This window comes from Meriones unguiculatus, chromosome 8, assembly GCF_030254825.1.
Source record: "Meriones unguiculatus strain TT.TT164.6M chromosome 8, Bangor_MerUng_6.1, whole genome shotgun sequence".
Lineage (NCBI taxonomy): Eukaryota > Metazoa > Chordata > Mammalia > Rodentia > Muridae > Meriones > Meriones unguiculatus.
The window spans coordinates 82324696-82341106 of record NC_083356.1 but is presented as its reverse complement, the minus strand read 5'-3'; the positions used below and the strand labels follow the sequence as shown (position 1 = coordinate 82341106).

At 38.2% G+C, this 16411-nt stretch overlaps 1 protein-coding gene across 1 annotated transcript in view; it reads left to right on the top strand.

Annotated features, from left to right (window-relative positions):
* Positions 1–16411, top strand: part of Lrp1b (LDL receptor related protein 1B) — a 2037254-nt gene that overhangs the window by 1232518 nt on the left and 788325 nt on the right. The window contains exon 16 of the mRNA XM_060390094.1: positions 12434–12574. Coding sequence (XP_060246077.1) covers positions 12434–12574 — 141 coding nt within the window. The remainder of the gene's footprint in view (positions 1–12433; positions 12575–16411) is intronic.

The following is a 16411-nucleotide window of genomic DNA, read 5'->3' as shown; positions in this document are numbered from 1 at the left end:
ACAAGGACCAAATATATCAGGGCACAGGGGTCTTTTCTGAGACTGATTCTCCAACCAAGGACCATGCATGGATAAAACCTAGAACCCTTGCTCGGATGTAGCCCATGGCAGCTCAATATCCAAGTGGGTACCCTACTAAGGGGAACAGGGACTGTCTCTGACATGAACTCAGTGGCTGGTTCTTTGATCTCCCCCCCTTGCTTGAGGGAGGAACAGCCTTGCTAAGCCACAGTGGAGGACATTGCAGCCAGTCCTGAAGAAACCTGATGAGCTAAGGTCAGATGGAAGTGGAGGAGTACCTCCCGTATCAGTGGACTTAGAGAGGGGCAGGGAGGAGATGAGGGAGGGAAGTTGGGATTGGGAGGGACTAAGGAAGGGGACCACAGATGGGATAGGAAGTAAACAAACTATAACTAATATAAAAAAATTTAATTAAAAAAAAACAAATGTTTTTCTTTCAAGTTTGCGTAAAGATCAAATCCCAATGAATTCCTGAGTCATTAGATGATGGTTTCTCTTTCTTTGTTCTGGGTATTATTTTTGGTTCTTATTGTATTTGTTGTTTTGAAAGGAGACTAACTGTCAAGTGTCATCTTTTACCAACAGGTAGTAAGCATGGTGTGAAGCAGCTGAAAAATTCTCACATGGTTTTCTAGCCCTAACTTTACCTTATTCTTTGAAAGACAAAATGTACCTAATGGGTACATTTGGCAATATAAATCTTTTTTAAAATTATCAATTTAGCACTGTTTTCCTATTATATGGCTGATACTTCTGCTAGTCCTAGTTAATAATCCTGAGATTGTAAACAGATACAGTATCACACACACACACACACACACACACACACACACACACAATGTTCTTTTAAATACTCACAAGGTCTGCTTTTTTCTCTGCTCCATCAATAGACTCTCTCTCAAACATGGGAGATAGCACTGAACATACATCTGTTTTGGTTTTGCTAGACACAGACTTCCAGTTTGTCCTACAAACATCAAGGGTCCAACCTTCTTTTTTTATAATTTATTTTTTAAAAAAAATTATTTTTTAATATTAATTACAGTTTATTTACTTTGTAGCCTAGCTGTAGCCCTTTCTCTCTTTCCCTCCCAATCTCACTTTTCCTCCCTCATCTCTTCCCTGACCCTCTGTAAGTCCATTGATTGGAGAGGTCCTCCTCCCCTTCCATCTGACCCTAGCTTATCAGGGTTCTTCAGGACTGGCTGCAATGTCTTCCTCTGTGGCCTAGGTAGGCTGCTCCTCCCACAGGAGGTGGGGAGGTAAAAGAGCTAGCTGCAGAGTTCATGCCAGAGACAGTCCCTGTTCCCCTAAAATGGAAAACCCGTTTGGATACCTAGCTGCCTTGGGCTACGTCCAAGCAGTGGTTCTAGGTTATATCCATGCATGGTCCATGGTTGGAGAATCAGTCTCAGACAAGTCCCTGTGCCCAGAAATATTTGGACCTTGTGGAGCTCCTGTTCTCTCCAGGTCTTACTAACTCTCTATTCTTCATATGATTTCCTGCACTCTGACCAAAGCTTGGCCATGAATCTCAGCATCTGCTTTGATACACTGCTAGGTAGTCTTTCAGAGGCCCTCTAAGAGGCTGCTGTCCTGCTTCTCATTTTTTCCTACTTCCAATGTCCATCTTAACCTGAGCATGAACTGATTCTAAGTTTCTAGTAAAATCTTTGACAATGTCCTGGGTGAAGTTTTAAAACTTACCTTTTTTACATCAAACACATTAAGTTCTCTTAGGATGATATCTATGGCATGATCAGGAGCCCGTTAGCTCAGAGATATTAGCAATTTTATGAGTCTTTAGAGAATCAAGCGGAGATGTATTTATCAAATACTAATATCAAACTGGCACTTAAGCTTAAACTTTTCTATGGAGTTCCTTAAATCACATTATGGGAATCATAATTACATGGATAATTTACCTTCTAATTATATTTCCTGTTTTCTACATTCCTGTGCTCAACTTAAACCGTATGGATAACTTTAGAGTTATAGCTATATTAGTAATGAATATAGAAAATATTGATAAATTAACACACAACATTATTGTAGAGTAGAGAAATATATAAAATTATAGAGAGAATACAACATACTTCTTAGGTATTCTAGCTCATAGGTGTTACGTTATTCAATTGCTTGCCCTTCCACACTTACATCACTGAGATTAACTCAATTTAAATATCAAGGGAAGATAAGGAAGACACATTTTATTGGGTGATATGCTATATTAGAAATAGGTTTGCCACTGTCTTTAAAGCCATTACTAGGTCTGAATAGTATTTATTTCTCCAGTAGTGAGGGGAAGCCTGTCTTTGCTGTGACTCTGGATTTTGAGCCAACACTCTGCCTTAACTTGTAATAGTTTCCTCTTGTCACAGTGTTAACCAACCAGTCACATAGCAAGTTCAGTAAATTCTTGAAACCTAGAGATACACCTATCTTAAGAGTTACTCTAGCTCAGCACACACTCCAGAAGCACCTGGAATGTTCCAGAATGCAAACGTAACTCTCAGGCTCATAGCAATAGGAAAGTGTAAGCGTTTCTTTCTAACACCCTAGACATTGTTGCCTAGCTCTGCAAAAAGTAGAAAGAGGTTATTTTGGCTTGTAAGGGAAATTTATTATACACAATGTTGATTACTAAGCTGACACAAAGAGAATAATTTTCAGGCATTGCTAGTATGGTCACATGATCATACACTGGAGAATTAGAATATTTTCAGGCAGTGTTAGTCTCTTTCTAGTAACTGTAATTCAAGATGAGGTAATACAAATGCAATAAAGAGAAAAGAGGATTTTGCCTATTCTTTTCACACTGAAAAGTTTCAAATTAGTAAATGTTTCCTTTTTTCAGAATTTGTTACACCTGCCTGTTAAGATTCTAGTCTTTTAAAGTACTGCTTACAAACTTCCTGCATTTCTTTGAGGCACATTACAGTAACTTTTTATTTTTAAAGAACCGAATCTATCTTCATATACATTATTTCAATTACTACTTATTTAATGATGAAAATACTATAACTATAAATTTATATTGCACAAATAATTGAAACAAGTAGGAATTATATAGATTCCTACTTATGTAGAAATAATAATTCATAAATTATTATCCCTAAATAATTTTAATAGGGATAATAATTTATAAAGGATATGTTAGTCAAAAAATGCTGATTAAAGTAATTAAAATCCAGAAAGATGATACATGAAGTCAGATTTTAGAGAGTATAGTTCAAGAGAGAAATCATATCATTAACCAGTCATTAATGTTGATTCATTTCGGCTTCTGATTAGTTCAGACTAGCTTATAGATTCTATGGGTCAAGTCAATTAAATAAGCAGTCTGATCTTACAAACAAAATGATGGGTGATACTGCAACCAATTCACTTGGTTATACTGGTTTTAGTCATTCCCATTCATGGACATCAAATGGATGAAAAGCACCTAACAGATAATCAAGCTAGATTAAACATCAAGGATTTTTTTTTTTCCTTAATGAACTCGCAACTTAAAGCAATAGCAGAAAAAAAAAAGTATGTTCCCAAGAGAAAACGTGGGCATGTCACACAAGTGGTTAGAGATGAATTCTAATATAATGTTTGGAAGAAAGCAAGATTGAAAGAAGATGCTATACTTTGTTATGGGAACTCTTGCCTGTCTTGGTCAAACCCTCTAAGGACTTAAATTGATGTCTGCAGCATCAAAACAAATTGGTACTTACTACCTCTGACAACCACAGAAAAAAATGTAGCTGACAAGTTACAGGGAACATTTATAGTTCTCATGACAATTATGGGGAGAATCATAAAATATAAAATTGAAAAAGAGATTATAAATGATCCCCTAAACCAAGTTAGTCTTAAAATGATGATTTTTATTTTGATACCTGGGTTGTTTTAGTTAGGGTAAAGAATGAAATTCTTTTTAACTGCTCTGCAGGTGATTGAGAAAAAAGGCCAAACTCTCCACTGTGTTTCACTCCCAGAAAGCAACTAGCAGTTGACAAAATATCAGTAATCCAGCGGCTAGTAATGCACCATAGTGTGTTGATGGTTGTCTGTGATCCTTGCCAACATTTGGAATGCCAGATATATTCCTTTGTGCCAAACCGTGCTCCTCTGTGGGGATCTGTTATCTGCTGTGACAGGTTTCATGTCCTAGGATATCAGCAATCTAATGTAGTTTTTAAAAAGTTTAGGGCAATGAAATAGTTTAGAAGTCCCATTCAAGTGATTTTTTTATGTCCTTCTGAGCCCAGAAACTCACAGAAGATTATATACCACTTAGGCCCTTTGCTCATAAGACTACCTGTCTAATAAAAAGTCAGTTCTCTATGAGCTAAAGAAAAAAAGCTATGGCTGCAGTTTATACTTTCTCCTCCCATTTAAGTGTGTGATATGAAAACACCTAATTAGCTACAACTTCAAGTTTTTCTTTTTACATCTCTGGGGTTGGGATGTATAGTAAAAAAAAAAAAAAATCGTTAAACTGAGATCAAAATATGGAATGAAGAGTTGAAGAGCACAGCAATAGAGCGTTTGCTGGCTCTCCGGAGCTTACAAGTGCCTGGAGTTCTAGCTCCAGAGCATCTGAACCCACTGATGGACATTACAGCACGTGCTGGCATGTGCATGCACACAAACAAACACACACACACACTCATGCACACACGTACACACTCATGCACATAATTATGTGCGTACATACTTATGAGTTAAAATAAATAAAAATATATGGATGATGTAAAACTAAATTCACATAAAATAATATAGTTAGAGGCCTTCTTCCTTTATTTCATAGGATTCTAGCAATCATCTTTCTGTGTTTAAAAACCAACAACAACAACTCTAGAATGAGTCATTGATGTTCCTCTGTCCTGGGGAGTCAGACATGGGTGTTCTGATTTTTTTTTTTTTTTTGATCTAACAGCATTTTTTTACACTAAGCATGAAAAATGACATTTTACACCAAACAAGTCATAATTCATGTTGTGTCATTTCTGAACTTGGTTAAGCTAAAGTATTATTTATTACTCTGTCAGTTTCTTATTGCCCAGGCCATGTTGTCCTGGTGACAGAATTATACATTTTGTGTATGTTTTCAAATTTATGGTTTAAACCATAGCTCTGCAGCAGAGTTCACAATTATAGTGTTTGCTAAGGTTCGGGAGGCTGTGTATGTATGTATGGCTGTGCCCAGACAAGAAAGTGCTATTCATATCCACATTAAGCACTGGATCAAAATTATATACAGGGAGCTTTAAGCAAATGTTATTTTCTCTCTCTATGTACACATACATTTTGTGTGCTGAAATTTGCCTAAGTTCATCTGTACTCATGATCAGTAAGAGAAGAGAATCAACTGCTGATCCAGGTAAAGTGAAGCTGTCTTCCTAAAGGATTTCTATAGCCCCTGGAGACAGCCTCTCAGTATAATAGCAGCATCTCATTCAATTCCAAGAAGTCGGGCAAATTATTTTATGCATTAACTCTAAGCCCAGATACTTTTAAGTATTGTTCTTTTGTACACGTGATGCTAACCTGATATTTCTGAATCTTAAGCGAAAATTCAGTTTTAAAATCTTTCATAGAGATTTTAGCCAGCTGTAAAAAGAACACTACCTGAGTTTTTGTATGAGCAATTGGTCTGTTATGTAATACTCAGTATGTTTGCTTCCTCTCCTTGTTCTCCCGAACGGTGCTAAGGTCTAGAGGTTATCAACTTGGATAGTGCTACAGATGATATTGTCCTACTGTTCCATGTGGCTTAATTAGTTCTGGCAAACAAATCACACATTCTAAGCTACTATCATGTCAGTCTTGTCACACGGACTTTGATTCTTTGATAATGATCCTTGTTTGTAGAAAAGAAGCCTGCCATCCATCAACATGCATCCTGTCTAAATGTGGAAGCTCTCACAGATCATTGTGGTTCCTTTATAGTATAAATGCTGGTCACATCTGAGAAGTTTATGGTAGTGATAGAAGAGATTAATGACACTTGCTACCAACTGTGAGGATCAGAGTTCAGATCTACAGAGCCCACATAAATGCCAGATAGGTATGTGGTGGCCAAGTGTGAGCCTGCTTCTTAGAAGGCAGAGATATAGTCCTTGACCAAACTAGCATGCCGAAAAAAAAATGAAAATTAAATCTTTCATAAGATTTTAAAATTAATCTTTATTAAGATTCCCTGGCTATGAATCTTAGCATATGTTTTGATACCCTGCTGGGTAGAATCTTTCAAGGGCCCTCTGTAATAGGATCTCCACAAGGAGAGCAACAGAACCAAAAAATCTGGGCACAGGGGTCATTTTTGAGACTGATACTCCAAACAAGGACTATGCATGGAGATAACTTAGAAACCCTGCACAAAAGTAGCACACAGCACAAGTAGGTTCCCCAATAATAGGAACAGGGACCATTTCTGACATGAACTCATGTGCTGGCTCTTTGTTCACCTCCACCTGAGTGGAGAGCAGCCTTACTAGTCCACGGAGGAAGACAATACAGCCAGGCCTGATGAGACCTGATAGTCTAGGGTAAGATGGAAGGAGAGGAGGACCTCCCCTATAATTGGACTGGGGGAGAGGCATAGGAGAAGAACAGGGAGAGAGGGTAGGATTGGAAGGGGATGGGAGAGGGGGTTACAGCTGGGATACAAACTGAATAAACTATAATTAATAAAAATAAAATTAAAATTAAAAAAAGAAATTCAGTATCTAAAAACAGGCTTTATCATTATGCAAAGAACAACAATATATCTGGGATTTCATTTTGGTTATCATATAACATTGTTCATTGGCAGAGAAGAGATTTCTGGATTGTAATTGATGATAAGATACATGAGCCACACATCAAACACATAGGACAAAGCAGCTAGCATAGCCTCCTTGTTTTTGTTGGTTCTTTTTGAGTTCCCCTCAAGTCAACCATGAGCCATGTATAGGGAAATTCAAGCAGAATCTGCAAATACAGTGATTCTTCATGCCAGCTGTTGAGTTCTTCAAAACACAGATATTAAAAAGACTTGGCTAGAAATTCTTCTCCACATTTCACTTAAGGAAGGTTTTATCTGCACACTCCTGATTAAAAACAAAACCCAATGAATTAACTGACCAAATAAAGGCTCTGCAGCCCAACACACAATACTTTTATCTACATTGTCAAACATATTCAGAAAATAAATCTGGAACAAGAGCTCATGAATGATGGCACAAGACACCATGGAGAGAGGTAGGAGGGATATTAGCAATACTTTAAGTGATTAGTATCTGAAGAAGGAAGCATAAAGTGTAAGGATTCCATCAAGAGGTTAGGCTTACCCACTGTGTTTGTGCTTTGGTCTTTGTTATTTATTGTTTTGATTTCATACCCCAACCTGCTATTCCCACTCAGTAGCCTTTTGTTTCTAAAAAAACAGAAATTACATTAGAGAGAAACAACTGCTTTATTGTTTTGTTACTGAGAAGCAATAGGAAAGATTCTCCTGTCTGTCAATGTACAGTTAGCATAACTGAGATGGACAGAAAAAAACAGGGCTACCTTTGTTCATGCTGAATATTTTCATCCACTACAGTGATTCTTCTGGGCACAAAATGAAGCCTGGGCCCATTGTGGTTATCTTCGGTTTCTATTTCTGCAGACCCCCAAGCCTTGTTCCTTACTGCATCACTCTGAAGCAGTTTCTTGAAGGCACGATTCGAAAGTCATGCTCTCCTTTCAATTCTTTGTTGCAAGGAGAAACACAGACCAAGGCAATGCTATAGTTAGGGCTGAGGAGGTTCCACATATTTTCTCTTGATACTGCTTGTGAGGAAGGTATGTGCAAGTTCAGTAGCCCACAGGGCTTGTGAGAAATGAAGTTTAAAGCCATCAGAATAGAAATTAAAGATTTTCCCAGCAAGAAGTCAGCTTGAGTTAGTCAAGGCCATTTTCAGGCAAGACACAAATCACATATTTTGGCCTTTGTCATGGATTCCTTTCTGTTATATTTCTATAAAATCCACTAAAAGAAAATGGAGAAATAGGAATACTTTCAGTTTTTGATAAATTATAGTGGAAGTCCAAACACTCAGTTCCTGGATATACAACACTTCACATTAGCGTAATGCAGTTTAGCAAAGGAAATAAAGCCACCAACTTTGTCTTATTTCTGTGTCATTTTTACTGTGATTAACTCTTAGTTGTTTTTTTGTTTTGTTTTTCTTTTTTATTGTTTATTATTATTAGTTACATTTTATTAACTCTGTATCCCAGCTGTATCCTGCTCCCTTATTCCCTCCCAATCCCACCCTTCCTCCCTCATCTCCTCCCTGCCCCTTTCCAAGTCCACTGATTGGGGAGGACCTCCTCCCCTTTCATCTGGCCCTGTTTTATCAGGTTTCTTCAGGGCTGGCTGCAAAGTCCTCCTCTGTGGCCTAGCAGGACTGCTCCTCCCTTGGGGGGGTGGAGAGGTCAAAGAGCCTGCCATTGAGTTCCTGTCAAATGTAGTCCCTGTTCCCCTTACTATGGGAAATCAATTAGTTATTGAGCTACTATGAGCTTTGTCCGAGTAACGGTTCTAGGTTATACCCATACATGGTCCTTGGTTGGAGAAACAGTTTCAGAAAAAAAAAAAAAAAAAAAAAAAACCTTGTGCCCAGATATATTTGGTCCTTGTGGGGCTCCTATCCTTTCCCTGTCATACTAACTCCCCTTCTGCCGAAGGTTTGGTTATGAGTCTTAGTATCTGTTTTGAAACACTGCTTGGTAGGATCTTTCAGATGCCTTCTATGGTAGACTCCTGTCATATGTCTAATGCACATCTCATTTGTCTTTTTTTTTTACACTAAAATGATTTACTATAGTGAAGGTTTCCATTCCAACAACCAGACGAACAATAAAGGAACTATAAGCACAACAGAAAGTGGGAATGGGTTGTTTTTCTTTCAAGACAAGTTGGTTGAAATAAATCTTTAATATTTTTAGATATAATTTTTATTTTTTATATTAACTACAGGTTATTTACTTTGTATCCCAGCTGTAACCCCCTCCCTCATTCCCTCCCAAGCCCACCCTCTCTCTCTCTTCTCCTCCCTGTTCCTCTCTAAGTCCAATGATAGGGACTCCCCTTCCATCTGACCCTAGTTTATCTGGCCTCATCAGAACTGGCTGCAATGTCCTTCTTTGTGGCCTAGTAAACCAGATCATCCCTCGTGGGAGGGGGGGGGAGTTCAAAGAGCCCGCCACTGAGTTCATATCAGAAACAGTCCCTGTTCCCCTTACTAGGAAAATCTACTTCAATGCTGACCTGCCATGGGCTACATCTGAGCAGGGGTTCTGGATTATATCTACACACGGTCCTTGGTTGCAGAATCAGTCTCAGAAAAGACCCCTATGCCCAGATATATTCAGTCCTCATATTGCTCCTGTCCTCTTCAGGTCTTACTAACCCTCCCCCTTCTTTCATATGATTCCCTGCACTCTGCCCAAGGTTTGGTTATGAGTCTCAGCATCTGCTTTGATATACTGCTAGGTAGAGTCTTTCAGAGGCCCTCTGTGGTAGGCTCTCATCCTGTTTCTTTTTTTCCCCTACTTCCAATGTCCATCCCCTTTGTCTTTCTAAGATAGGATTGATCATCTTACCCTGGAACCTCCTGTTGTTTAGTTTAGGTGTATAGATTTTAGTAGTTTATCGTATCTTATATCCACCTATAAGTGAGTATATACAGTGTGTGTCTTTCTGCTTATGGGATACTTCACTCGGGATGATCTTTTCTACATCCCACCATTTGCCTGCAAATTTCATCATTTCCTTGTTTTTAATTGCTGAGCAGTATTCCATTCTGTAAATGTACCACAGTTTCTTTGTCATTTCCTTTGTTGAGGGACATCTGGGTTTTTTCCAGGTTCTAGCTATTACAAATAAGGCTGCTACAAACATGGTTGAGCAAATGTCCTTGTGTACTTGAGCATATTTTGGATATATGCCTAGGGGTGGTGTAGCTGGCTCTTGAGAAAGCACTATTCCTAATTGTCTGAGATTGATTTCCAAAGTGATTGTACAAGTTTACATTCCCACCAGCAGTGGAGAAGGGTTCCCCTTTCTCCACAACCTCTCCAGCATGTGTTGTCACTTGAGTTTTTGATCTTAGCCATTCTGATGGGTGTAAGGTGAAATCTCAGGGTCGTTTTGATTTGCATCTCCCTGATGGCTAAGAATGCTGAGCATTTCTTTAAGTATTTCTCTGCCATTCTTCAATCCTCTACAGAGAATTCTGTTTAGCTCTGTACCCCATTTTTTTAATTGCATTGCACGATTTGTTACTTTTTAACTTCTTTAGTTCTTTATATGTTCTGGATATTAGCTCTCTGTCAGATATAGGGTTGGTAAATATCCTTTCCCAGTCAGTAGGCTGTTATTTTGTTCTGACAACAGTGTCTTTCGCTTTACAGAAGCTTTTTAGTTTCATGAGGTCCCATTTATTGATTGTTGATCTTAGAGCCTGTGCTGTTGGTGTTCTGTTCAGGAAGTTGTCTCCTATGTCAATGAGTTCTAGGCTGTTCCTCACTCTTTCTTCTAACCTATTTGGTGTGTCTGGTTTTATATTGAGGTCTTTGATCCACTTGGACTTCAGTTTTGTTCAGGGTGATATATATGGATCTATTTTTATTTTTCTGTATGTAGACATGCAGTTGGACCAGCACCATTTGTTGAAGATGGTGTTTTTTTTTTTTTTTCCATTGAATGGTTTTGGCTTCTTTGTCAACAATCAAGTATCCATAGATGATTTTAGGGTCTTCTATTCAGTTCCACTGATCCACCATTGTGTTTCTATTCCAATGCCATGCAGTTCTTATTACTATTGCTCTGTAGTAGTTTAATATTTTTAACAGAATAATTATTGTAGCCAAACTGAATGTTCCCTTCAGCCAATGACCATGAGTACAGTGCTGTTAATGTATTTTTTGCAGAGAAATGAGAATTGTTTCACTAAAACAGATTTTTTATTTAAATTATTTGCTGGATTAGAATATAATAATTTTCACTTAATGTCATGAAAATATCTTTGTAAGGTTCCTGTTAATGTGTTTTATCTTTAGAAATATTTTTAATTTGTAGGTTCCATTTTTATGGTATACATATAATGTATGCCATCTATTACTGATTTCTGTCAGCAAACAAATTAATAAATCAATCATTCTTTCTGTTCCCTTTTTATGACTATCTATATGATAAGACCATCTGCAATTGATTTGTCAATTTCCAGCATGAACCACTACATCATTATTATATTGATGTTGCATGTTAGATTTGCATCCTAAGTCATCTTACATTTCTTCAGTTTTTCCCCCTTGACCTACGCCTTTCTCATTTCCTCTCCACGAGACCAATGCAGTTAGCTTAGAAACTATGTTTGCCTGTATATGTGGATAATAACCACATTCACCTTTTATTTTATTTTATTTTTTTTATCAGTTACATTTTATTAACTCTGTATCCCAGCCGTGTCCCGATCCCTCATTCCCTCCCAGTCCCTCCCTCCCTTCCTCCCTCATCTCCACCGTGCCCCTTTCCAAGTCCACTGATGGGGGGGACCTCCTCCCCAATCATCTGATCCTGTTTTATCAGGTATCTTCAGGACTGGCTGCAAAGCCCTCCTCTGTGGCCTAACAGGACTGCTCCTCCCTTCGTGGGTGGGGAGACCAAAGAGCCAGTCATCGAGTTCCTGTTAGAAATAGTCCCTGTTCCCCTCACTTTGGGAAACCAATTGGTTACTGAGCTACCACAGGCTACATCTGAGTGGAGGTTCTAGGTTATATCCATACATGGTCCTTGGTTGAATGTCAGTCTCAGAAAAGACCCTGTGCCCAGATATATTTGGTCCTTGTGGAGCTCCTATCCTTTCCCCATCAGACTAACTCCCCTTCTTTCTTATGATTCCCTGTACTCTGCCAAAGGTTTGGTCATGAGTCTTTGCTTTGAAAACACTGCTAGTTGGAGTCTTTCAGATGCACTCAGTAGACTCCTGTCATACGTTCAATGCACATCCCATCTGTCTTTCTAAATGAGGATTGATCATCTTACCCCATGTCCGCTCAATTGATTATCTTTTTTTAGGTGTATAGATTTCATTATGTTTATCATATCTTATAGGTCTATATAAGTGAGTATATCCCATGTTTGTCTTTCTCCTTCTGGGATATTTCACTCAGAACCACATTCACCTTTTAATACAATTGAAACCTACCTCTGTAGATGAACATGGAGAGCATAACGAACGAAATAAGCCCCCGGAGAAAGGACAAACATCATATGACCTTATTTCTATGGGGCTCTAAAGCAACTGAACCCCCCAGTGATTCACAGCTCAATGAACTTACACTATAAGCATTATGTACATGTCATGTTTTTTTTTTTTTAATTTAGTTAATCCCGAAGAAACAACGCTTCATATATGCAAACCCGGAGAGTTTCGCTGCAAAAACAAACACTGTATCCAAGCTCGATGGACATGTGATGGTGACGATGACTGCCTGGATGGGAGTGATGAGGACTCTGCCACTTGCTGTACGTTCTCCCTCAACTAATCTGAAACTGTATTTTCTTGAGTGAGTGTGTGGATAACCAAAAGTAGCCTATAACCCATCTGAAAATATATTTGATGTAAATTGGCTCAATATTCCTTCCTAGTGGTCCTTCCCTTGAAGCTAAGCTATAGAAAGCCTGCTTTGCATGGATGTCAACGTCTGCTTTCCTCCTCCGATCCCATCCTCTCCCATGTCTGTCAGAAGACTGAGAAACCACAGTCTGATGTTGCTCCAAAGGACACTTCAGGATCCTCCCAAAACTCACGTTGACTCCCCTTGAGACCAAACTTTTGCTCAAAAGGTCATATTTCACTCCATTGCTCTTTGGCAACAGAGCCTTGGAGAAAATTCAAGGATATTGGCACGGATTTGAGCTGCAATGTTACCTAGCTTTACTGGCTCAAGCCACTGATGAAAATACAAACTGGAAAGAAAGGTTTTATATCCCTGCCCATGCATTCCACTCAGCTTTTGTTGCTTGCTGGAACAGGAACTGTTGCTCATGTTTCTGGTGAAAATAGGAACATTTCTAACATGAAAGGATATAAGACACTTTTGGAAACCGTATGAAATAATATTCAGAGGTTACATTTGGTTAGATAATTGGTTTAGAGGAAAAGAACAATTTGCACTAAGAAAGAAAGAAGCATGTGTTGAACCTTTAATCATCAAATTTGTCTTCACTGCATTGTTTTTCAGAATTATTTTAATATAGCAACTTTTTGCTGCTTAAAGTGACTGAAATAATTAAGAGTTAATACTGCTCACTTATTTTTTTGAAATTAAAATGTAGAAATTTGGAATAGTTTTTAAAGAATATACCGGCTTGTTCTGCTCAATCTTGTGATATAAATATTGTGCTTTGAATTAAAAAAGAGCCTAAAAGTATACTCTTCAAAAATTTTTCTAACCACTCTTCCCTATATGTAAACTGTGATTAATGCCTGGACACATTGCTGCTTTCTCTTGAATTCCAATCATGGGCCTTCCAATCATTTTTACTTATTCGAATCCTTCTCTTATCACTTTCATTTGTACTATTATCTGCATGGACTTTGAATATTAAATACCAAATTAGACAGTTTTGAACAGTTTTAGAGTGGTAAGAGCATTTCCTGTGATGACCAATGGTATATTTCCTAATGTACACGCATAGCTTGTGAAGTGATACCTGAATAAATTGCCCCACTCCTTTGAATAACAGAGTAACATGTAGCTCTCTACTTATGGCTCCTAATAATGAGAATCTTGTACCTGATTAGAGCACAAATTAATAATAATAATAACAACAATAATAACAACAATAATAATAATAAAAGTCATGTCAGCAGCTCCGTGCTTTCTTCCGTACCTTGTTCTTTTTGTTTACTTAAACTCAGCTCTTTTGTAGGCAAAAACGGTATCATTTTTGTACCATTGCCTGTAATCAGTATTCAGACTACACCTTCAGTTATTATTCTGGAGTATTATTTCTTTATTTTCCATCACAGAATCCATAGGCTTTGACTGGTATTTTGCATTTCACCTGCAATCCCTATTCAAGTCTATAAATAAGTGTGTTTCTGGGAGGTCTCCTAACTAGGTTTCATCTTTGCTTTTTTTTCTTCTTTCTCCTGTTGAAGTAGACTTCCATGGTAAATTAACTCAACGAGTATTCCTCTGTAATTGCCTGTTATTCTTCCTTTAAGTAAGCCCACTTTCCACATTGCTTCCAGAATAGTTCTTACAGGATCAAGTCCTTATGGAAACAGTTGCAGGGACTGTTAGCCGACATGTGAGTTACCTAGACTTATATACTCAAGTGTTTAACTTGTGGTCTATCATCCATCTACTTACCTTTGTTCTTAATGTGTTAAGTTATAGGTTGCCCTTCAAAAAATGTCTTCTGCTCTTTGTTTGTCTGTGATACTGAACTGACAGCAGTCTATGAAATTTAACATAGATTCTCACTTCCTTCTTATGCCATTATTTATAACCACCAATAAACCATAATTCAACCTGTTAGAGTTAAGCATCCATCTTCAGTACAGTCCTATGTTACAGTAGTTCTTAATCTATATTGCAACAGTAATGTTTATTCATCTGGTCCACCTAATAAAAGATCACTATTCTCTTTGGGAGATATGGTTGTATCATATCTGGTATCTCAACTGCAAAAATAGATCTTGGCCCTCAGAGAACATATGGCTGTATACTCCAGAAAGTATAGAGAAAGCATCTCAGAACACTTCCTAGAAGAGCATTCTTCTTGAACATTATAGTCACTCTTAATAACATTTTTTTCTGCATTTTGTAGTCAATAATACATTGCAAACATAAACCATTGCACAGAATTATTCTGGATTTTACCCACAAACTTCTACCTGGAATGTTTTTTTTATCCCTTCACTGCCTATATTTCAGTAGCTCACCAATAACTACAAAATTGTGGTTGAATGTACATTTGCTTCATTAATGAAAATGTATCAGATTCTTTTTATTTTAAAAAATTCATTAATTGAATATTCCAATTGTAGCCTTCTCCCTCAGCTCTTCCCAGTCTCTTTTCCCCTCTCTCCTTTCCTTAGTCCCCTGAAAGGGGAAATTCTCCTCATGTGCCATCAGCCCCTAGCTTATCAAGTCTCATCAGGACTGCCTGGATGCTTTTCCTCTGTGGCCTGGTAAAGTTGCATCACCAGGAACAAGTGGCCAAGAGCAGAAAACTGAGTTCATGACAGAGCTAGCCCCTGCTCCCCTAACTCGTGGATCCACATAGAGACTGAGTTGCTTATGGACTACATCTGAGCAGGGGGTCTAGGTCCTCTCCATTCATGGTCCTGGGTTGGTGCATCAGTCTTTGCAGGATCCCCTGGAGTCAGAATTTTTAGCTTTGTTGGTGTCCTTGTGGGGCTCCTGTACCCTCCCTGTCTTCTATCCAACTCCCATTCTTCCATAAGACTCCTTGGGCTATGCCCAAAGTTTGACTGTGAGTCTCAGCATCTGAGTGTAGCCCTTCAGAGGACCTTCTATAGTAGACTCCCATGCTGCTCCCTCTCTTTAACACACTAGTGCTTTCTCAGAAAATTGGGAATAGCGCTGCCTCAAAATCCATCTATACCATTCCTAGGCATGTACCCAAAAGATGCTCCACCATTCAACAAGAACGTTTACTCAATGATGTTCATAGCAGATTTATTTGGAGTAGCCAGAATCTAGAAACAAACTAAACATTACCTCAACAGAGGAATGGATACAGAAATTGTGGCACATACTACTCAGCTATTAAAAACAAATGAATCATGAAATTTGCAAGCAAATGGATGAAATAAAAAAAGATCATCCAGAGTGAGGTAACCCAGAAGCAGAAAGACACACAGTATGTACTCACTTATAAGCAGATATTAACCATATAATACAGGATAAACATACTAAAATCTATACTCCTAAAGAAGCTAAAGAACAAGGAGGACCCTAGGGAGGATGCTTAAATCTCATTCAGAATGGCAGACAGGATAGACATCAGAAGCAGATCAGGGTCTTAAACTCACTTTGTGGACTAGGTAGGCCTAAGGCTTACAGGCCTCCTGTTTCTGCCTCACTAGTGTCTAGGATGATGGAACTTTCCACGACGGTCCTTGAGAAGCTTCGTTACAGTGTGCATGCATAAGCTTGCTCCTTTGAAACATTGATCTCTGATATGTGTATGACTTTTATTTTTCATGGGCATCTCTACTTGTTAAAATCCCTGAAACTCATAGGAAATGTTGATTATATACAAATACTAAAGAGTATCTTTTCTCTCTTTAAAAAAAAAATCTTGCGAGGCTAAGCACTGCAC